Genomic DNA, 25109 nt, shown 5'->3' with positions numbered 1-25109 from the left:
TGCAAACCGGATCAATAAATCACAGGAATATGTTGACATCAATAACAACATCATATCCTAGTAGTAGAAATGTCCAACAATTATTACACCTCTTACTAATTGTATTTGCCTCATCTCTTTTTTAATTTATGTATCCACTTACCATCCAAATTAATTGTTGTAAATTGTGGGCTTCTTGGTTAATGCATGTTATATTGAAACAAATTCCTTATCTTGAAATAATTTTCTTGTCCCTCTTATTCTTGGATTTTTTCCTTATTTTACTTATTTAATTATCAAGTCATTTGTCAAGTAGGAATTTGTTTCCTTATTCTTCACTAGACATGTCTTACCAATGCTTTTTGCACATTTTGACATAGTATTAAAGTCATGGTTCTCTAGTCTAATCAATATATGATATTGTTCACCAAAAATAGATTTTAGAAAGTCTTTATCTTGACTTTAGCATGTGTGTGTATAATTTGGTTTTGCAAGTAATGTGAAGTTTAAGACACGTTGGCTTAAATCTAACTACATCATTGGACTCAACAACACAAAAAAAACCCTAGGATTGACTTTAAAACTAAAAAATAGGAGACCGCTAGATAGTTTGTTTATTGATAGAAAAATCATTGATAAACAAACTATTTGGTGGTATTGATAGAAAAAAACCATTATGAAAGTCATTACCATTCCAAAACAACTAATGTTTGACTAGATCGAAAAATATTTTTCATAGCAAAGGCACATACCATTGCATGTGATTCTTGGAGGATTTATTTTTCATTCATCATATCTTTTACCTTTAGATGCCAACATAATAGCTATTGGTGCATTCAATGCATTTTGTAAGAAATTATGGTGTAATTTCCCCAAGTACTTAGAGTCCATGTGTATTATTCTTTGGACAAGCATCTTATGGTGGTGAAAAAAATTAAAGGATGGACATTTCAATAGGGCACTCAAGCCTTATTTTCTATGGTTTCACTATTATTTGCAACTATATTGGATTGTCAACCACATTTGCATACAATTTTTTTGCCAGTTACCCACATGTATTATTTAGTGCACTTTTGGCATCTATTATTTTTTATAATGAGAGGAATAAAGAGTTTATCCTAGTAACTTAGAGTTTATAACTTTCAATTAATGTGCATTGGACCTCATCCACACTACAAGAAGATCAAGAGTTGAATTAATGACCTAGACTACCTAAAGTGGTAGCTAAGAATGGGTGAGATAACCCCAAGGGTCATTTTTAGCATCTATTTTTAATAACACTATGCATCCTTGACTTTGGGAAGTTTAGATTTTATTTTTCAAGTTTTTGATTAGGGGATAAGCAGGTTTTGAGGGGACCCAAAACCCCGAACAACAAGTTTTAAGGGGACCCAAAACCCCTTGGATGAACCAACATCCATACCTCAAAAATAAATAGTTGATCAAAAGATATACAATGAATACATACAGTGAACCTCTAGTGAAACACCAGCCACATGAAAACAAACAACATTACATATCAGGTTGGACCTCAACAAAGAAACAAGACTCAGAGGGTCTTGACTGGCACCCACAACCCCAAGGCTATATTTTATTTTTCATGTTACTTTCCTATATATATATATATATATATATATATATATATATATATATATATATATATATATATATATATATATATATATATATATATATATATATATATATATATAGGAAAGTACCATGTTTCTTTAGCACAGTCGAGATTTCCAATGATTGCATAGGTTTGAGTTTGTGTAATATTTGTCCTGTATGCAATTAATTGGTCACCAATCTTCATATTATGTGGACCACTCCACTAGCAATCCAATGTGTAAACTTGTACCAGAAACCTTATAGTAGGGGTCTATTTATCTATAGGTACTTTTGACTTACATAATAACAATATTATGAAGCAATGTAGGTGGGTATAAGCTTATGCCCATGTGATACTTATTGATGTTGAATATTTATAAGAGAAGCAAGTCATGAGAAGATAAAGCATGCAACTACTACATGAGAAATATGTTATCCTTTATTTATACTGTGTAAATGTACAATGTGTTATAAGTGTTTGTAGGAATGCATGATCTCATGATCAAGTAGAAACATGTCTACTTGATTTTTAGAGCATCTTCAAATACAACTAGACTAGGTTGAAACAGGATGATCGAGCTCACTTGTATACAATTATGGAATACATAATGACATGTTTTTATATAATCTACAAAATAATGCTTTTTAAATATGATAACAAGTTTCATTCAAGTATACATATTTTCTATGTATCCTCGATAATTTCATGTATTTCATATTTATATGGTAATAGTTGTTTGACATGAACATGTGGAGTAGATGCAACTAGGTGTTGGACACATATGGATTTGAGAAAAATGTAACATTCAAATACATGTGTCACCCAAGTATGTAGATGACAAATGATGTATAAAAGTTGTAGGAGTTGACGTCGTTGTTGTTTGAAAGTGTATATGCCTATAATTGTGTGGCTTGATTTAAGAGTGTGCTCATGACTACCTAATGTAAACTTAGATAGACTATTAGAAATACTATTTGTATAGACGTGTATGAAGCCATTCTACCAAGGCCCCATTCTTACATAATTTTTTTTGGCATTAATCTATCTTTGTAAAATAATATTACAACATGAGGAATATTTATATCCAATTGAGTAGATGCATTGAAGTACAAGTATTGTAGAATTGTGTAGAAAGAGAAATGACCTCTATTATATATCATGTATAGACATGAAGAACTTAAGTGCTACTCTTTGAAAAAATTCATCATATTAAATTGTTGGACAATAGTTTATAGATCAATTCATCCTTTTTGTATAATAGCACACTCGTTAAATAAAGAACTAGATGTTCTAGCTAAAAATGGGGTCAGTTATGCTCTTTCTTATAAAGTTTCTTAGTGATATGTTTGTCTATTTGGGTTGTGCATGAGGAAAAAATAAGAAGAAAATACAAAAAGGTAGCTCCAAAAGTGTAGATGGATGTTCTTTGTTGTCATATTATAGACGGTTATGCCTAATACTTCTATTGCAATACAATCAATATATTGTAACAAGAGGTTATAAGACCCTTAGGTAATATTTTTTAGATTCATAGTTTGTTAAAAGTAATTAATGAAGAAACTATGAAGTAGTTTGCAATGTCTGCAACCATTTTCTCAAGATCTTGTTTTAGATTTTTTGTTCTAACTGTGTTGGGTAGAATACACCCTCGTCATATTTAGGTATGAATCCACCTCAAATACAATTAATTGAAGGAATGTATTTATAGAAAATCATAATTGCTAGAACAAACTATATTTTTCTCAATAGGAAATAAAAATATGCAAAATTGAATGATTCAAATGAAGGCAATAGGTGAGTATATATAGGAAATAACATAAAAAAGGTTAAAACACAACCAACATAGGATCAAGTGAAAAGGTCCCTAAAAAACTTAATTAAGTGTGAAAAGAAATTAACTTAACTTAATGTGGAAAGGACCTATGTATAATACTAGTTAGGAAATAATGTTTGTGTGAATAGAAGTATTGCCTAACTAGTTTCACTATTATTTTCCTTTCACATCTTATCACTTAAGCTTACCTAGGCTACACATAGGAATCTCTATAAAATTATCTAATTGTGTAATGTGATCTTATTTTATCTTATCACTTTATGTCACATATCATAAGATTTAGACACTTGTCATAATCTTATGTTAAACTACTTCTCAAATTTTCCTATATAACCAAGGATCTCCCATACATTGTACATCTATTCTATTTGCATTCTTTTCTAGGAATAAGATTTATTCTTTTTATACTGATCTTCTGAGTATTTTGTGCTTTCCATTAGGCCTATATATCTTGGGTGGCTATATCCATAGCCCAATATTACATGGTATTAGAGAAAGTTGATTATCTTTAAACAACTTTTTGGAAGATCTTGGATTTTCTTTAAGAATTGATTATACTCTTCTCTTGCATCATCAAATAATTTGGAGAAGATCACAAAGGTGTTATAAAAATATTAGATTTTGGGGGGTTTTTCTTTTGGATTTGTATTTTAGGTGTATTATACCAAGATTGTTTGATTAGATATGAGCTCACCATTGTTTGGAGTGCCAAGAGAGTCATAACTACCTTTTGTTTCATCTTAGTTGGAGATTGGAGATCAAATGTACAAGGGTTTGAAGATTGAAGGTGGTTGCCAAATTGAGGAGGTATTTGACACTTTAGAGCATTTTTATAAAGATAGACTTCTCTATCACCCTTACAAGAGCCAAAAACATATAGATCGACTATCAAATTATTGATTTTACAAAAAATAATTTTTAGGACAAATTGTTTTTAGCAAGTGGGCTATATAGCCCAACCTAGGCAATAATATGATTTAAAAAAATTCCATGAATTTTAAAAAATTATACAAATATAATTTATAGATATTTTTAATATTTTTTTAATGAACCTTCATTAAAAAATAAAAATAGTTAAAGGCAACCTATGTAGACCATGCATAGGCATGCTAGGGCATGACTATACATGTGGTGCTTTTGGACTTGTCAAGCATGTGAATCCACTTGTGATGACAAAGTGTGCCTAATGAAAGAATATTGCATTTGGAATGTTTCATTCTCAATGTTAGAAAAATAGTATTATGTGATTATCTCAAAGATTCTATAATATTGCAAGAATATATGAATAGGAAGAATATTCCAATACCTAAGCAAATATTCCTTGGTGACATTAGCAAGCAAATTTTTGCCCCCCTCACCATTGGAGACTTTTTTTCTTCAATTGATTTTCAAATGCTCATAACTTGGGCCCGATTGTCTTTTTTTGAGCATTTTTATTTGGGAATTTTGTGCTCTATATAGTGGTGTAAATTGTTTTTTATTTTTATGCATGAATTTTTTATAAAAAAAAAATTATTGGATTTTCTAAACAATTCCCATTTTTAGAATTTTCAAGGCTCCATTCGAGCTCTTACATACTCTTTTTTTTATGAAATCATTCTAAAAAGTCTACAATTTTTTTGTCTAATTCACAGTGGTGCTATAAGTTTGTAGTTATTATGATAGAAAAATATTCTTTCAACATATAACCTTACTTGGAAAATCTTGGCATTTTGCATTGATCATAGTTTGATCTATTGCATATTGATCACAGTTTAATCTAGCCTTATTTTGACAATTGTAAGCATTGGAGTCAAAAGAACACATAGATTTTTATTTCAAGTGGCAATTACAATTGCGCTAAGTATAAAATGTGAAATCATTCTACTTAGGGGTGTTTTTTGATTGAGTGATCTAGGTGAGGGGATGGGTGGGGTGGGGGCATCATTTTATGTGATTGTGCTCTTTAATTTTAGGCATGGGTTATCCTAAGTTTCCTCTTTTAATTCCACATAAATATGCAACGTGAAAAATCAATGCATGGAGTAAACTAATGGAAAAGGGATTAATTCAATACATTGATGGATCCATTCCAAAATCAAAAAATCCCAATTTAAAATTTTAATAGCTCATTAAAATTACTATGGCTCTTGGAACTCTTGGGAAATTAATGTTTTTAATGATCTTACCTTTGTTGTAAATGTGATGTTTTCAATGCTGATATGTTTGTCATGGTTGTCATTAATGGTTGTCATTAATGTCAACATATGGTTTTATGTATGGTTTTCTAAGTTGAGGATCCAGAATATGTTTCCCGAACTATTTGGTGCTTTGGAAGTTGTTCTTTGAACGATGTTCAGTGATGACTGGCAATTGATAATGTTGGTTGTGATCCGGATTACTCCATTTTTCTGGATATGGTATTGATTACTTAATTCATGTTCATATTGATTCCATTCTTGTTTTGCTAAGTTGATAAAGTGCTATTTTTTGGTCTAAACCGATCTAAAATTGGAGACTGTGTAATGACATTTGTGTAGCATATGAGTTTGTTTTGGTCCTAGTTTTTGTGATGGATATGTAACGTGTTGATGAAGTGTGGTGTGGTTTGGTCCACTTCCCATTCCTTTCCACTATAGAAATGCTTAGTGCTGACCTATTTCAAATTATGTTTGATTGACTTGGAAGTTTATGTAGTCAGGAGGACAATATAAGTATAAGATGATCAAAACGAATGAGGTATGGAAGATATGTCAGATTGAAAAGATAAATCTAACTAATGATTGATGTGAGAAGTTGTGTGAAGGTGTGTAGTGTGTTGTTGGGAACCATAGGTTATTATAGCATTGATGTTTGTGGCAATTGTATTATAGTGGTGGTTTTTCTTTTCTTTCTTTCTCTTTCAGCAATGATCCCTCCTGTATTGAGCATTCTAGCAATGAGCCACCTTTCTAAAAATCACCTTAACCGGTGTCACCCTAATAGGTGTTATATATTGAGAACTAACACTCTCCATGGTTTTTCCCTTCTAGGGGTTTCCACATAATATCTAGTGGTCATGGTGTATGTTTTTGTGTGATTTCATGATTACATCTGTTCTAATTAAATAATTATTAAGATGATTATTTCGGATGTGTGAAAGAATTAAAAAAGTTTAATCAACAATTGATTCATCCCCCCTCAGTTATCTATGGATTCAACAATTAGTATCAGAGCTTTGGTTCCTTGGAAAAGAGCTTAACTATTTGAGGTTGATCCGATCACACATAAACTGACTATTCCTATCTTTGAGGGATCTGACTATGACTTTTGGAATTTGAAGATGAGAGGTTACCTAATCTCCTTGGGTTACAACACTTAGAAAGTGGTGGAGACTAAGTGTGTATTGCCAACAAATGGTCTTACTACTCTGGATGAGATCCAGGCTTATGAAGAGAATGAAAAAGAAAGGTATGCCATCTTTAGTGCTTTATCAAAAACTAAATGATCAAATGTTATTTAATTGAAAACTGCTCATGAAGTTTGGGAAAAGTTAAGGGAAATCTATGAAGGAAATGACAAAGTTAAATTATAAAAGAAGCTTATAGCTAAGCGCAAATATGAGAACTTGAGAATTAAAGAAGGAGAGGATATAACAAGTTATTTTTAGAGGGTTGATAGCATAGTAAATGAAATTAGAGAACTTGGTGGCACCTTAAATGATGAAGAAATAATGGAGAAGATCTTGATGACCCTACTAGAAAGCTATAGTGATAAGATATCTTTTATTGAAGGAGTTTATGATCCAAAGAAGTTTAGTAGGGAACAACTATATGACACTCTAACTGCATTTGAGATGAGGAAGTTTGGTAAAGAGGTAGATAAATCCGAGACAACCTTTAAAGCTACTAAGGAAGACCCAGATGATGAAAGCCTGGATGAGATGGAAGCAAATTTTGTGAGAAAGATGAAGAAAGGCATTGACAAATATAAAGGTATGTTACCTCTTAAATGTTTTAGATGTGGAAAGATTGGTCACTTGGCAACTAGATGTTCTGAAAAAGGAACATGACAAAAGTTTAGAGAATGTAAAGGAAAGTTTAATAAAACAACCTATAATGTTAAAGATGATGCTGGTATTTCAGATAATGAATCAGACTATGAAGAAGGTGACATTTTTTTTGGGTAGAAAATGATGTACCTAAGAGTGATGCTTCTAATTTATTATCCTTTGAATCTGCTAAAATTGTTGCTACTGCTTTATAGGCTAGAAGAGATAGAAATGAATGGCTGATTGATAGTGGATGTTCAAATCATATGACTGGTGATAAGAGTAATTTTGTAAAACTTGAGAAGTATGATGGAGGTTTTGTTAGGTTCGGCGATGATCAGACAACAAAAATTGTGGGAATTGGTTATATTACTTTTGATGGAAAACATACTACTGACAATGTTTACTATGTTAAAGGTTTGCATCATAATCTACTAAGTGTTGGACAAATGTGCAAAAATGGCTACAATTTTGTGTTTTAGGATGGTGGTTGTGAGACCCAAAACAGATCTGGAACTGTTATTGCAGCAGGGAAAGGGACTAATGGAAATATGTATCTATTAGGAGTTGTAAGACATTGTTTGTTATCTCAGTTCAATGATAGTTGGCTCTAGTAGAAAAGAATGTGTCATGTCAACTTTGACAATTTGGTGAAGATTAGTTCAACAAGTGCAGTAAGAGATTTATCAAGGCTTATCGAATCGGATAACAATATTTGCAAGGAATATTAAGAAGGAAATAATACAAAAGGAATATTTTGTTAGGAATTGCATGCAAAAAATACCAATTATATGCAGATAAGTATTAAACACAAAAATAATAACAGAGAAGAGACAATATTTAATGTGGTTCACCCAATCTCAAGCTACATCCACCAAACAAAGAGTCCAATATTATTATCTAGTAAACCAAAATCGATTACAACTAGCAATCCCCTTGCAACTCAATACCATTGTAAAATGCTACAAAATTTTCTATAGAAAACTCTAACCCTTAGCCTTTTTATCAAGACTTATGTCAGTTACAAAATTAGGGTTACAACATGTCAGCCAATAGAAAAATAACACCCGACGCCTTTATAAAATAATAAGTCTTTTTGGCCCGTGCAAGGGGCGCTGCCCCCAAATCCCCATCGAAAAATATGGGGGGGAACTGCGCCAATAGAAGTAGGGAAAATTTAACCTCCGAGTCTGATTATGCTCTATTTAACAACACATTTAAAGGAAATGAACAATCTTTTGCCAGATGGATTTGGTGCACACATAATTATGTGGTCCTACTAGAAGGAGTATACAAGGTGAGAAATATTTCATGCTCTTAATTGATGATTATTCTAGAATGACATGGGTTGGATTTTTAAAAGAGAAATTAGAAGCATCAGAAAAATTCAAGATATGCAAAGAAAGAGTTGAGAATGAAGTTGATAGAAGAATTAAGTGTTTGAGATTTGATAGAGGAGAAAAAATTATTTTTGATGAGTTTAACAATTTCTATGAAAAACATGGAATTAGAAGATATTTATCTACCCCGAGGACACCATAGTAGAATGGTGTAATGGAAAGAATGAATAGATCTATACAAGGGGTAGCTAGAATGATGATCAAAGGAGCAAGAATACTAGAGGTTTATTGGAGAGAAGCTATGCAGACAATAGTATACACTCTTAATAGAATTTTATTCCATAAGAGATATGGGAGGACATCTTATGAATTATGACATGGAAGAATTTTAAAAATGAAATATTTCAAAGTATCTGGAAGCAGATGTTATATCCAAAGAGATGAGGATAATATTGCAAAATTTGACAATAGAGTAGATGAAAGCATATTCCTAGGATACTCTACAAGAAGCAAGGCTCACTAGTGCTATGTAACAAAAGACTAAACAAAATTGTTGAAAGTGCAAATGTGAAGGTTGATGAAGGTATCTCTAAAGACTCTGATAGATTAACATGATATGAATCAAATGAGTCCTTTGACAGAAGAAAGGAAGAGGAAAATAAAGAAGAAGAAAAGGAAAAGGAAACACAAGATGCTCTAGAAACTATATCAAAAACCCCGATGTATGTACAAAGGAATCACTCTGGGGATCAAATTATTGAAAACAAGAACAGGGAGATTATCACAAGAATTAAGGCGGCTCAAGAACAAATTTTTTTATGTTTACTTTCTGAGACTGAATTGAAGTCAGTAGAAGAAACTTGAAATGATAAAAATTGGATGAAGGCAATGAGAGAAGAACTAGATCAGATTAAAAAAATTCAAACACGGGAGCTTGTACACAGATCAATAGATAAAAATGTAATTGGAACAAAGTGGGTATTCTGGAACAAGCTAGATGAAGATGGAAAGGTTTTAAGAAACAAAGAAAGGTTGGTTTGAAAGGGTTACACTTAGGTTGAAGGCATTGAATTTGAGGAAAAAATTTCTCCAGTTGCTTGGATGGAAGCTATTAGGTTGCTCTTGGCCTTTGCAACTTATAAGGATTTCGAATTTTATCAGATGGATGTAAAATCAACATTTTTGAATGGAGAACTAAAAGAAGAAGTTTATATTAAACAATCAAAAGGATTTAAGTTGAGAGATGATATAGATATTTTTTACAGGTTGAAGAAGGCTTTGTATGGAAGTCTAGACAAGTATTTGATTGGTCAAGGTTTTCAAACGGGGTCTATTGACAGTAATTTCTATTTCAAAGTCAATTCAAGTAAAATATTAATTGTTGTAGTGTATGTTGATGACATAATTTTTGGAGGAAATGATGGTATGTGTAGAAGGTTTGCTGGTGAGATGCAGAAGGAATTTGAGATGTCCATGATTGGTGAGTTGAATTTCTTTCTTGGACTGCAAGTGAATCAAAATAGCAAAGGAAATTTCATTTCTTAGTCTAAATATATTAAAGAGTTGTTAAAGAAGTTTGGGTTGGAGAATTCTAAATTGGTGTGTACACCTATGACCACCATATGCAAGCTAACAAAAGATGATAAATCTCCTAAGGCTGATGCAAGTAAGTATAGATATATGATTGGATGATTGTTATATTTGACTGCAACCAGACCGGATATCATGCATGTTGTTTGTTTAGCAGCTAGATTTCAGCAAGAACCAAAATAATCACATGTTGTTGTAGTAAAAATATTTTTTTGATATTTGAAGGGAACATAAAAGTTTGGATTATTGTATCCTAGATATTCAGATTTCACTTTTTGATAGCTTATACATATGTAGATTGATAAGGAAGTGTTGATGATAAAAAAAGTACAAGTGGTGGAGCATTTTTCCTTGACTCCTAGTTAATTGCTTGGTCAAGTATGAAGTAGGATTTTGTGTCCCTATCCACTGTTGAAGTTGAATACATTGTAACATCTTCGTGTTGCATGCAAGTACTTTGGATGAAATAGACCTTGAAGGATATTGGTGTGTTGTTTGATGAACCTATCTCAATTATGTGTGATAACACTAGTCCAATAAACATTTCTAAAAATCTGGTATAACATTCCAAAACCAAGCATATATCTATTTGGTATCACTTATTGAGGGAAAAGGTGTTGTCTAATGAAGTAAGGATTGAATATGTACCTACAAAAGAGAAAATTTCAAACATCTTCACCAAGGTATTATGTAAAGATACTTTTGAGTATCTCTGGCAAAAGTTAGGGGTATTACCTCCTTCTCGTTTGAACTGATGTGCATTTGGGTGTGCATTGGTCCAATAAACTACATGATTATTCATTTTTGGACTAATGCTTGGGGGCTTCCTCTTAGGGGGGGTAGAGTAAGTTTCATAGGGGGATATGTGCCCACCTTTTTCCTTGATGTCAAAGGGGGAGAGATGTTGGATGATGATGCAGAGATTTGCAGAGTTGCAAAGAGTGAGTTTGTTGTTGGTGGATGTTGTCATCAATGACAAAGAGGGATATTGCTACAAATGTGATGTTGTTGATGTTGATATATTTGTCATGGTTGTCATTAATGGTTGTCATTGATGTTAACACTTGGTTTTCTATATGGTTTTCTGAGTTGAGGATCTAGAATATGTTTCCCGAACTATTTGGTGCTCCGGAAGTTGTTATTTGGATGATGTTCAATGATGACTAGCAATTGATAGTGTTGGTTGTGATCTAGATTACTTCGTTTTCTAGATATGGTGTTGATTGCTTAATTCATGTTCATATTGAATCCGTTCTTGCTTTGCTAAGTTGAGAAAGTGTTATTTTTGGGTCCGGACTAATCCGAAATTGGAGACCGTGTAACAACATTTGTGTAGCATATGAGTTTGTTTTGGTCTCATTTTTTGTGATGGATGTGTAATGTGTTGATGAAGTATGTTGTGGTTTGGTCCACTTCCCATTCCTTTCAACCATGGGAATGCTTAGTGCAGACTTATTTTAAATTCTGTTTGGTCAACTTGGAAGGTTATGTAGTCAGGAGGATAGTATAAGTAAAGGATGATCATAATGAATGAGGTATGAAAGATATGCAAGATTGAAGAGCTAAATCTGATTGATGATTTATGTGAGAAGTTGTATGAAGGTGTGTAGTGTACTATTGGCACGAGGGCTTCACTGGCTAGGCAATATTATATCACATGCATTCATATTGGGGGTTTAATATCACAAAAATCAAAGTACAATATATTGCCTACCATTGAAAATAGGAGGGTTTTTAATTCAAGCTATGAAAAAATACAATATCTAACCAAAATAGGGGGCTTTTAATTCTGGTTTTGTATTGGGAGGGGGTGACAGAAAAGGAGTTTAGGGTAATATTTTTTGAAAATAGGGGGATTATTTAGTATGCCATGAATGCACATTCTATAACCAAGGTTCACTAAGTGAAGCCCCCATGGCTATTGGGAACCAAAGGCTATTCTGGCATTGCTATTTGTGGTAGTTGTATCACAGTTGCAATTTTTCTTTTCTTTCTTTCGCTTCCAGTAGTGAGCCTTTTTGGGTAGTGAGCCCTCCCACGGTGAGCAATCTTGCAGTGAGCCACCTTTGTAAAAATCATCTTAACTATTGTCACCCTAATAGGTTTTATATATTGATAATTAACATTCTTTGTGATTTTTCCCTTCTAGGGTTTTCCATGTAATATCCGTTGTTCATGGTGTATGTTTGTGTGTTCCTTCATGATTACATATGTTTTGATTAAATAATTATTAAGATGATTATTCCAGATATTTGAAAGAATTTAAAAGTTTAATTGACAACTGAGTCACCCCCCTCTCAGTTGTCTGAGGATTCAACAATATTTCACATTGATAAGTGTATAAAAGCTAACAATGCTTGAGATAAGCTTACTCAATTGTATGGAAAAACCAATGAGATTAGAGGATACAAACTTCATAATGATCGAGCACTAATCTATATCCAATTTTTTTATACTATCCAATAATATGTAAGGCTAATGAATTAAGATCGCACCTTAAATATTATGGCATTGATTAGAATGTTGCACAATTGATCTTCAATTTGTTAGACAAGCTTCCTTTAGAATATGCAACTTTTGTTTATAGTTTTGTTGGCAAATGCACACTTCAATGAGACATTGTAGGTGATTGAAGGTTTTGTCATTGATGACAAACTTACAATCCTATTACATCGGCAAGGCAATTACCAGCACCAGCAAAGTCAGATTCTACACTGGCACACAGACCATCGGCACCAGCAATGAAAGGAAGCATACCGGCACAGAAGCCGATAGGAATTTTGTTAATAATATATTTTGTTTATTATTGTAAAATCACTGTAAGCCGACTTGGAAAATTGTAAAATGACTCATATATATAAGAGATCATTGTAGAACAATTAGGTATGCATGGAGGAATGTAATTAGGCGAAATAAGGCAGACCTATTATGTGAATTATAGGTTAAGGGTTTATGTAAGAAGCAGAGCTATAAACCGGACTGGATCTAGCATAGTAGATGCTATTTTGAAGCAGTACAAGACATTGGATTTATACAATCCATTTTGTAAGTCAGCGAGACTTCCCATTTTGTAATTGAGCTCTAGGCACTTGGCCTTTCTGCATGTGCAGGCCCCTCTTGTAGCAGTAATATTCTCTTATTAGCCAGTAAGTGAATATTGTGGGTCACAAATCCCACCAAGGTTTTTCCCACACTGAGTTTCCTCGTTAAACTATTGTGTTATGGTGTGTTTTTCATGTGGTTGCTTTTATCTATGTTTATTGCATTACTTTCTATTTACTGGTATACAGTATTAATATGCTTTACATGTTTTAAGATAAGAAAATCTATTAACCGGTCAGATACTGATTCACCCCCCCCCCCTCTCAGTATCTGTGGGAATCTTAAAAATTGGTATCAAAGCTTGGTCCTCTATTTTCAAAAGCCTAATAGCTTGAGGAAGATCTTGACACCGATAGAGATGGAAAACTTGATGAAGCAATTAGAAGCAGCTCTCTCAAACTATGATGCAAAAAAATTGAAAAATATCAAACTTGAAGATGATCTAAAAGCTGCATAGGATATTATTCAAGCACTTCAAGAAAATCTCACCATTTCAAGAAACAATAGAAGAGAACTTTGTGAAAAGATGCAAAATGAGAATGATGAAAAGGAAACTCTTAGTGATCTGATGAATAAGCTAAAACAAGAAAACATGACAACAAAGAATGAGATGCAGGATATGACTATGAGATTTTGTAAAGAAATTGAAGATAGAAAGAAGAATGAAGAAGACTTGACTAGAAGACTGAATGATGCTGCAAATGAAAACACAAGACTTAGTTATGAAAATGATATGTTGGAGACAGATCTAATGCATGCTCAAAATGACTCAAATGAACTCATGAGACAAAAAGGTATCTTAGAAAGAGAACTGGATACTGCAAATCAACACAAAGAAAAATTCAAAAAAAGCTTAGAAGAACTTGGTGACTTGTTGAAGAATCAGAAACCTAAATTCATAGCAAACCCTACTGTAGTCGAAGTAATCAAATGCCCTAGGCCCAAATTCCAGTTAGTTCCTGAAATAGCTAAGAAGGATGATAATGTTGGTGCATTTTCTCAAATCCCCAAAGTAGTTTTTGCAGAAGACCCTAGAATGTACATTCATTGTCACATAGAAGAATTAGGTGATGAGGAAATTAAGAACATGTATAAGACTGTAATTTGTGATGATTCTGGTAATGTGAAACCTGAACACAAAATAGTCGAAGCCCTAGGATTCATTGAAGTCCTCAGTATACCGGATTTCCCTATGGAATTGATAAGGATAGTATTGAGCAGGGTTCATGGTGAATTTTTCTGGTTAGACTCAGTTCACAAAATAACTAAAGAGGCAGTAAAGGTTGTGATAGGGTTACTCTCCACCGGTAACAGACCTGATAAGACCAAGAAGGTCTCAAATGACCTAGTGACTAACCTGACAAGTGCAACATTTGACAAGAGATCTTTAAGAGTGAATGATGTAACCGACATCAATGTTAGATTCATTAGCATGATTCTAGGCTCTAAAACAACACATGCAAACAAGTTAAATTCAGTTTCTAGTTTATGCATAAAGAGTGCTTATGACATGATCAATGATAATGTAAAAATTGATGTATGTGAATGGCTGAAGGATGAACTAATTGACAATCTTGGAAAGATCAAGAAGGACAAAAAGGGAACATTTAGATTTGGTAACCTACTTGTCTGTTTAATGCTACATATAACAAAACAAGTGCCCGGTATAGGCAACAAGAATCTTGGTTTTGACATACCAGTAGGCAAATAGCTATCTAATTTACTAAACAACATGGGTGAAAACAGAGAAAAGAATATTAATGAATACTTTCAAGCATTGAAGGCCCGGATGAACACTAGAGTCATTGATGGCAACCTTACAATCCTATTACACCGACAAGGCAATTACCAGCACCAACAAAGTCAAATTCTACACCGGCACACAGACCACCAGCACTGGCAGTGAAAGGAAGCATATCGGCACAGAAGCCGACATGAATTTTGTTAATAATATATTTTGTTTATTATTGTAAAATCATTGTAAGCCAACTTGGCACATTGTAAAATGACTTATATATATAAGAGATCATTGTAGAACAATTAGGTATGCATGGAAGAATGTAATTAGGCAAAATAAGGCGGACCTATTATGCGAATTATAGGTTAAGGTTTTATGTAAGAAGCAGAGCTATAAACCAGTACTGGATCTGGCAGAGTAGATGCTATTTTGAAGCAGTACAAGACATTGGATTTATATAATCCATTTTGTAAGTCAGTGATACTTCCCATTTTGTAATTGAGCAGTGAGCTCTAGGCACTTGGTCTTCCTGCATGTGCAGGCCCCTCTTGTAGCAGTAATATTCTCTTATTCGCTAGTAAGTGAATATTATGGGTCACAAATCCCTCCAAGGTTTTTCCCACACTGGGTTTCCTCGTTAAACTATTGTGTTATGGTGTGTTTTTCATGTGGTTGCTTTTATCTTTGTTTATTGCATTACTTTCTGTTTATCGGTATACAGTATTAATATGCTTTACATGTTTTAAGATAAGAAAATCTATTAACCGGTCAAATGTTTTGGGTTAAACCCATTAATTATGCTACACATTTAGAATTGTGTTCCCCACAAGGCATTGAAAGGCATAACTCCTTTTGAGGATTCCAATGTGGTAGGAAACTAGGTGTCAAACATTTTTTAGTGTTTGGCTCTCTAGATTGGGCATACATTCCTGTAGAAAAATTTAAGGCTTAGGAACCTCAAATCAGGCCTTGCATCTTTGTTGCATATCCAAATGGTGTCAAGGGGAATCAAATCATGGATCCAAAGATGCATGCAATATTTTTTGAGAGAAGCATTCACTTTGAGGAAAGCTCTTCTAGCTTGGCATGTAAGGCCTTATCATTCCTCCACAGTGAACTCAAATGATAGTGACAGATGATTCTACCTCACCTCAAACTTACATGATAAAACCTTCGTAGGGTTCACAATTTGAGGTTGGAAATTCTCAACCTTCATCCGCATATTCTTCATGATCTTGTTGGGCTCAACAAACTATAGGTTTAGTAGGAAAGCTTGTTGAGGTTCCTTCAGACACTTGAAGGAATTGATCAAAACATCAACATCTTCTCAATGTCTATATTTTCACTTCTTCAAATCCTAAGTCATTTGAAGCAAGCATCAAGAATTCCTAAGTGGGATTCAAGAATGGAAGAAGAGAATAGTTCCTTGATGAGGAACCATACATTTAGTTCCTCTTCCTAAAGGAAGAAAAATGGTTCAATGTAAGGGCATCTATTGTACTAAATATTCAGTGGATGGAAATATGGACAAATTCAAAGCATGACTTATGGTTGGCCAAAGGTTTCTCATAGGTCCTTGGTGTTGATTGCATAGAGAAATTTTTACTCATTGTTAAGATGAACTCCATTTGATTGACTCTTGCCGTTTCTATAGCTCATGGTTGGGTTGAACATCAAATGGACGTGAAGAGTTCATTTCTTCATGGGGATCTTTAGGAGGAGATTTACATGTAGTAGCCACTTGGATAAGATTGAGGCCAAGTGTTCTACTCCACTAATTAATGTCAATTTGTATCATTGACTTGTTGGAAACCTCATCTACTTGAATCACATATTCCCTAACATTTATTTTGTTGTTGGCATGCTTTCACACTTTAAGCAATAGCTACATGAGCATCATTGAAAATCTACCAAATTCATCTTGCATTATATAGAAGGTATTCATCACTATGGGATTCACTATATATCAAGTATAAGACTTTACTTAGTTGGATGCACCGATTTTTATTGGGTTGAAAATCTTAATGATCAGAAGTTCACATTTGATTATAGCTTTCATCTTAGTTTAGGCACCATTTTTTAGTAGACTAAGAAGAAGCATGCTATTGCTCTCTCTTCTATTGAGGCTAAGTATTGAGGAGCTATTGAGGCTATTTGGATTTAGAATAATCTAATTGAGTTTGGTTCTTTTAATCCATGGCCAACTATCCTCAATTGTGACAATTAGAGTGCCATCCAAATCTTGAAAAAACCAGTTCAACATCAATGAACCAAACATATCAAGATAAATTTGAGCTACATCAAGGAGATGATATAGGAGTAGGTCATTGATTTCTAGTATTGTCCTACAACAAAGTAGGTTGCAGATGTCTTCACCAAACCCTTCACTACGAGTATGTATCACCATTTGTGAGGTCTGTTAGGAGTGCAATTTGTTTGTTTAAGGGATTTCCTTTGACCTTCTTCATTCTCTCTTATGGGAGGATTTTTCCCCATATGAGGTTTTGTTCTTCTCATCTTTTTTAGATCATTTTATTATTTTTTTTCTATTTTGGGAAGGATTTTTTCCCCACTAGGTTTTCTTATTTTCTTAGTTTGTGAGAGATTTCAATGCATTTATACGTGGGTACCTAACATGGTAGATAGTATTTGGTCCCATATTTGAATGCTTTGTTATTCCGCCTAAGTTTCACTTAAGGAGAGGTGTTGTTGTGCATAGGGGTATTACCTAGCTAGTTCCACTATTAGGTACCCTTCGTGCATCTTATCAATAAAGATTACTTAAGGTACAAATAGGAATATTTCTAGAAAGTATTTAGGTTTCATGTGATCTTATCTTTTCTTATCACTTTATGTCACATATCATAAGATCAAGACACTTGTCATAATCTTATGTTATCTTATGTCTCACCTTGGCCTATATAACCAAGGGTCTCTCATAAATTGTATATAAATTTATCTACATTCATTGACAGGAATACACTTTATTCTTGTCATATTCATCTTTTGAGTATATTGTGCTTTCCATTAGGCCTATAGATCTTTGGTGGCTATCTCCATAGCTGAGTATTACAAATAGACTAAATAGAAAATATAATTTGTTCATACTAACACATTCCTTTTCTAATATAAATATAAAAGTGTTTTATATTTTGTTGAAGTATTATCTTTAATTTTGGCTATACATTATGTTACATCCATTTCATAGATTAAAGAATATTTTAATGTGGTGTAGAGGTTTTTTTTTATATTCTTTATTTTTTTCAAAAGATGATGAGTGTTTGATAAAGTTCTTAAGGAAGAGTCTTGAATACTAGTAATGGGGTATTTTTTCTAGATACTAACCTATTAATTATAGAAAATTGCATTGATAACTTATATGGCCTCATTGTCAAGACCCATTTCTAGTTCTCTTTCCACTTCAAGGGGTCTTTATTTTTTGACATAACAAGGGTACACATAAACCCTCCAACTCCATATCTACTTATTTTTTATTTATTCTTTCCATCTATATTTAGGCCTAGGACTCTTGATCAAGGTTTGGTACCTCTAAACATTGACCTATAAATATGTGAGCATTTATCAAAATCTTCTTCCTATTTATTCTCTTCATTCCATCGTTGGAGTAAAGTTGAATAGTTTGATAGCTCAAGATTATTTCTTTCGAAGGAATGTACATAATTCATTATAAAGAGACCTACTTCAACACTTTCTTTGAGACATTTTTCACAAAATTTTCTCTTTGTTCTATATGAAGTCTTTGATCATGCAAGGAAATATTCACCAAACCCATATGGGAACCTACTTCAAGGGGGCTACCTAGTCTTTCCTTTTTCTCTACTTTGGGTCTCTTTCTCTATTTGAAAAGAGTTTATGTCTCCTTTTTTAAGGAGGGGGATATATTTTCTTCTCTTTGTACATGAGCATCTCATTATACTTCATTTTCTAAGATCCATTTTTCACCCATTTAAGCTATACTTAAGGAGGGTGTTAGTGTTGGTTGTTTTATTTTTTAGTTGGATATTCTTTTTTCTTACATATTCACTTAATTTCTAAAATGGGTGTGAGCAAATCATTACAAGGATAAATGGTAGCTTCCATCAATGTAACTCCCCTACTTTGGTTATTTGGAGTTACATCTATTATAAATGGTCATATTTATCTCCTTGGTTTTGTATTACCTATCCAGTCACCTTGTAAATTTGTTAATGTATTGTGGGATTTATAGTTAGTGCATATTGTATTGATTCAATTCTTTCCTTGCAATATTGTAATTTGTCTTTATTTTGCTAGTTTGATTTTAGAGTCATTTGTTATATAAAAGTTCGACAAGCTATGTTGCACTAGATTTGGGTTATTAATATTTTTTGCATATTCAAACATCACTTGTGAATAGAAACTCATTCAACATCTATACCTTAGTACCCTATTCTCTAGTGTTATTTCTAAGAGCAATCATACTGACCCCCCAAATTTTTATAATACAAATTTAAATTTGTACAACACCCACCCATTCTACTAGCTATTATGAGCTGATTAAACACACTATTGCACATTTTATTGCTATGTACTTATATTTAAATGCATTCAATTATAGTCATTTCAAAGCCTCTGATATCCAACTATTCTCTCTCATGCTAAAGTGAAATCATTAGAGAAACATTTCAAATTGGTGCTCTAAAAATAGTTAAAATCTGCATCTTGATCCTATAAGAATTTGCACCATTGAAGCTTGTTGTTTGTAGTCATTGGCATGACTTAAAAGACATAATTTTTGGGGGGTTGACCCAAGAGAAATTGTTCCTTAGTGATTCAATAGTCCTCCAAAGGTATTTAGAAATACTATTAGTCCAAATTATAGAACAAATAGAGGCAAATTTGATGAATTACAGGATAGCTACATAACACTATCAAGATCGAATCTTCACAGTAGAGGACATATTTGTAGATATGGCAAAAGACCTTGACCTGCAAACTGGACCACAAATAGCACCTAAACTTCTACAAAATTTGAAATGTTACATAGACTAAAAGATCATTTCCAAATTAGAGGCAATCCAAATTCTAAAATCTCGACTCAAGATACTTATATTTTATCATGAAAATAAATATCTCTATTCACTTCACATTTGATTTTCTAACATAACATTAATTACTAAAATATCACACTCACAACTCTTCATAATTAATCCAAATTAATATGTACTATAAATGCATCTTATTACATTATTACGATAGTTGCAATTAAAAAGAAATTTATTTTCCTTTGCAATATGATATTCAAGACACACAATTACCCATAAATTCATTAATGAAAATTTCATTTCATTTTCATATCAACCTATTCTACTAGAAAGTAGTAGTACTCACCAAAACCCCCTGATCAAACACCCAACCAAGGATCACTCCAAAAGGGACACCGATCACGTAGTAACTCCCAATATTGATGTAAGCAACGTAAGATTGCCACCCTGAGCCCACCGCTACCCCTGAAACATAATGAAGAAGAAGAATACTCATATAAGAGCAGAAATTAAATTTTTTCTGTTCATTGCTTATAAGTCTTAACAGTAATGGAAGTCTCTATATTCCTTCTGAAATAGAAAGTGGAACTACATGGATTACACCCATAGAAAGTGGAACTACATGCATTACCTGAAAGCACAGGTTGAATACTGTTGAGGAGGATAGTAAAGGCCAGCAAAATGGACAACTTAGAAACGGCTTCTACAATTGTGAAACTACTTGTGAAGGCCAGAGCAACTTCCTGGCGAAGCACAATAATGAGCAAACAAAAAACAAGGCCTATCATGGTAGAACTGATTGTAGAAACAACCATTGAAAATTTAGCTCCTTTGCCATTTCCAGCCCCCAGCTCATTAGCTACCCTCACGCTGCATTAACAAGAAACAAATTTATACAACAATTAAATATACAACATATAGAAGAGCATGTTATTGATTCAATTGAAGCAGATTTTGTGAATACTCAACATTTTGAATTTTATCAATAGACGAGCAAAACTGATGGCTCCATTCAATTAAGCAATGATTGGAGAATGTCTATTTTAGAGAAAGGCTATCCAATTCTTAGGATGGATTAGTGTATAAGTTAGGACTCGAACCTAGGACCTTCCATAATGCTGTTGGAGTGCTCTACCACTGAGCTACTGGTCCTTCTGGAACCAGTCCATTGTCGATCTGAATATGGCTTATTCCAACACCAACACTTTCAAAAGATAAAAGATAAAACCACTCGAAACAGGGATGTCATGGATTGAATACTGCCACAAGAAGGATGGAGACCAGTAGACTAGGATAAGCATGAGAGTAGTATAAAGAGAGGCTACAGTAGATCAAAAAACAGGGTATTGAAAAGGTTGATAATGATTTGTCCATATTAGCGCTGAAATAAGACTTTCATAAAAATCAATGTAGTTCAAAATTATGGAGAATTTTCAAAGAGAATTGAGATTTCATCACCTAGAAATGCAAAGACAAGAAAAAAATGATTCTTACTGTAAGTTGAGCTCAGTTGGGAATGTATTCAAAAATTCAAATCATAGAAATAGAGGCTGTAACATATCTAAGAAACAGGGTATTGAAAAGACTCATATATTTTTGAATTTGTCATTTTCATCCATAACTTAAAATACTGATGAAAATTGTAATAGTCCTTTATGATGTATCTATTAATATTTGCAGAAAGATTGAACAAATTTTTTATTATTATATTGTTGTGTAATAATGAAGAATGTTACTGTGTTGAATAGTTTGCAAGATAATATTTTCCCAGATAGAATAGATCGGTTACGGTTTGTTTACCTCCTCTTTATTCCATTATTGCTGTAGATACTATTTCTTTTGTACAAATTTATCACAAATTAAAAGATTTCATTTGACATCATATATTTCACAGCTGTCCAAAATATTAATATTTTTGACCTTTCATTTCAATACAGAAAATACTTTCTATATTTATCAGTACATACCCAGTAGCAGCAAAAAACCCAAGTGGTATCATCATCTCCCACCCATTGATACTCATGCTGCAAGAAATACATATCAAGGTTTTAAAAACATAGCCTTTACAACATTATATGCACTCCAGCATTGTTTCTAAATAAACATTGCAGAAAAAATGCTTGTTACCAGATAGAAAGAGAATCGACTGCAACTTGTAAATCTGGCAGGTTTCCTGTCGAGAGGACCAGTATTCTGTAATACCAATTCTCTAAACTGTTCACAAGATAAAGTCTGTTAGTACCATCTGAACATGTTCTTAACTCTGACTGAGACACACCCACACACATTTATATCTTATATAAGGGATTGGGATTTGGTAACTAACCATATCATGACACCGGATGCAACAGAGAGCTTGAAAAAAGGCCACAAGTCTGAGAATGCATCTTTAGACAGACCTGTCCATGTCCTCGAGCAACCCCCACAGGTGGCATAAAGAATTAGGCCAATTGTGGGAAACCACCATGTCAAATTCAATGTAATTGCCACACCAATTAACCCCATCTCAAATTTGATAATAAACATCCAGCTCAGGAAAACATGGATCACCAAAGAGGCTCCAGAGATCCACGCAATGACCATGTTTTTCAACTGGGACTGCAAAAATCTCTGAGTGGGAAAGAAGAATACAAATGAGAAATGTTGAGGAATGACCCATATTGAAAGTGTTCCGGTTAATTCAGCAATGGCATCTGACTGTCCAAAGATCTTCAAGATGGGTGCTGCATATATGTACATTGGTAAGAGAAGAATTGCAACACCCAAGATGACAACCCATGCCCGCTGCAAATATAGTCCCAACATTTGATATTGCCGAGCCCCAAAAGCCTGGCCACACAAGGTCTCCAGGGCGCTTGCCATGCCTAACTGCCAGATTCAGTTCCAAATCCAACCAGATCAGATGATACCATAGAAAACTTAACAGATAGTATACAAAACTATAAAAAAGTGTATGAGACCTTAAAAGTGGTGTATATTCACAATAGAATTTATTTCCTATTTACTTAAAGTGTAAATAAATCAAATCTCTTTTTAAATGAAACACGAATCTTTTTTAACTTTTTATCTCTTGAATCCAGCCCTTAACCCATTTCACACTTTTACCGACAATCAACATGGAGCATATATGGAGGGATAATATGGATTCGTAGATGTTGATCATGTACAGTGGTATCAAAATGAATTTATGTTTTTAATAATATCTATGAGGTCAAACAGTTTTTGGAGCTCATCCATCCATAGTCAGTAAATAGAAAAACATACAAAGTCCAAAACATCATGTCTAAATTTCCTTTTCTTTCGGCATCTTGGATCTTCTGCCGTGTTATCTTGATTAGGAATTCTGCAATTCTTGTTATCTTTTTCTTTTTCAAACAGATTATTAAAGATATTCATGTTTATTGTCTCAATATAATTGATCCTAATATTCTTGTAAGCTGAACACTCCATGATATAATGCTATTTTGTTTCCATTATTTCTTTGGTGCAGTAACTATACCTTCTGTCTACAAACTCCTCTTTAGATAGCATCCATCTTCCAGCTCCACATTTAAGTTGATGCGAACTAATTCTTATCCAAATTATTTGCTGAAATGTCAATGTAGACTAGCAAATGGTCTGTTTGTGTAATGAGAGGCAATGATTTCATTGATAATTTTGTTTAGAATAAAAGCATAAGCATAGCAAATAAAACATGTAGCTTTTGATGTGGAGAAGGACTACTTGTGAATCTGATTCACAGGTGCTGGTGAATATGTTGAATGGACAGTGGGTAGATGATGTTAATTGGCACTTAACTCAAGTTATTCGACAGATTCAAAGATTGAGTACTTCTTTAGATTTGGTTTCTTTTCTCATATTCTTATGGAGTGGAATACAGTTGCAGATTGTTTGGTCAAATGAGCATCGGATCGAGGACATGACTGGAATATGTCGATAGACAATATTTGTCTATGGATTTAGATCACATGTTGGAACAATTATTTGTGAAAGATAATACTACATAATTCTTTACTAGACTGTGGGTCCTTGTTTTGTAAGTCTCTTTACCCCTTTTTTGAAAAAAAATTAAAAAACCTATTCTGTAAAACAGAGAAAAGAATGCAAATCCGATACGTACAAAGAGTCCAAAGTTGAAGCCCAAAATTACAGTGCTAGCTATGGAGATGGCAGCCAATTCCAATTCTCCCAGATGTCCAGCAAAGGCCTGACTGATGACGATTGTCCCATACATGGCTATGCGAGTAAAAATAGCAGGCCCTGCAATCGCCCATATTTTCTTTGATTCATCTACAATCCTCCTTCCCAAGTCTCTTGAGCATATCAATGACACACTTTTATTACTGTCCCTCTGCTCGTCAATGATAAGTGGATCTTTTGAAGTGTCTACCATATCTCCTCTCCTTGCAGAAAAGATCTCCTATTGTTTTATACACCAGAAGCCACTGAAACTGAGCAAACTAACTGATCTTCAAGACATTAAAACTATAACTGGAGAGTTTTACAGAAAGATTATTTATTGATGGTCTTTTTTATGTTCCTGATGATGTTTTTCTTGTGTTTTTTTTTTTTTTTCAGAAAGATTAAAAGAAGCAATGCATAAGTTTATGTTAATTAGTGTGATTAGTTTAGAGTAGATAGAAGTAGAGATGAAGATAGAGGGGAGAAGAAAGGGAGATTTAAATAGATAGAGAGATGAAAAAATAAAAATAGAAAGATATAGATAAAGAGATAGACAATTAGAGGGGAAGCAATAGAGGTTGGGATGAAGATAGAGAGAGATAGAGGAGATAAAGAGATATATTAAGTATAAAGATAAAGGAAAAAATAGAGAGGAAGAAGTCATATATATTTAGTATTATATATTAATATATATAC

The 25109-nt window shown here is 33.2% G+C and overlaps 1 protein-coding gene across 1 annotated transcript; it reads right to left on the bottom strand.

Annotated features, from left to right (window-relative positions):
- Nucleotides 1–19890: 19890 nt before the first annotated feature.
- LOC131041629 (protein DETOXIFICATION 27-like) lies at nucleotides 19891–24728 on the bottom strand. The gene is made up of 7 exons (XM_059209947.1): nucleotides 24352–24728; nucleotides 22558–23099; nucleotides 22359–22445; nucleotides 22199–22255; nucleotides 20863–21101; nucleotides 20578–20696; nucleotides 19891–20175 (listed from the first exon to the last, which is right to left on the bottom strand). Exons 1-7 carry the CDS (start codon nucleotides 24622–24624, stop codon nucleotides 20053–20055), a joined length of 1440 nt encoding a protein of 479 aa, XP_059065930.1. The 5' UTR covers nucleotides 24625–24728; the 3' UTR covers nucleotides 19891–20052.
- Nucleotides 24729–25109: the final 381 nt, after the last annotated feature.

Source organism: Cryptomeria japonica, chromosome 8 (assembly GCF_030272615.1).
Source record: "Cryptomeria japonica chromosome 8, Sugi_1.0, whole genome shotgun sequence".
NCBI classification, from domain to species: domain Eukaryota; kingdom Viridiplantae; phylum Streptophyta; class Pinopsida; order Cupressales; family Cupressaceae; genus Cryptomeria; species Cryptomeria japonica.
The sequence above is the reverse complement of the archived record's forward strand: the minus strand, read 5'-3'. Positions and strand labels throughout refer to the sequence as shown.

Bases quoted from the DNA above. Each gene is read 5' to 3' on its own strand.
- LOC131041629 (XM_059209947.1), bottom strand. From the start codon at position 24,624: ATGGTAGACACTTCAAAAGATCCACTTATCATTGACGAGCAGAGGGAC. The intron at 20,697-20,862 runs GTAATGCATGTA...ATTATGTTTCAG, and splicing joins TATTCAACCTGTGCTTTCAG to GGGTAGCGGTGGGCTCAGGG. The intron at 20,176-20,577 runs GTGAGTACTACT...TCCAGTTTGCAG, and splicing joins TGTTTGATCAGGGGGTTTTG to GTCAAGGTCTTTTGCCATAT.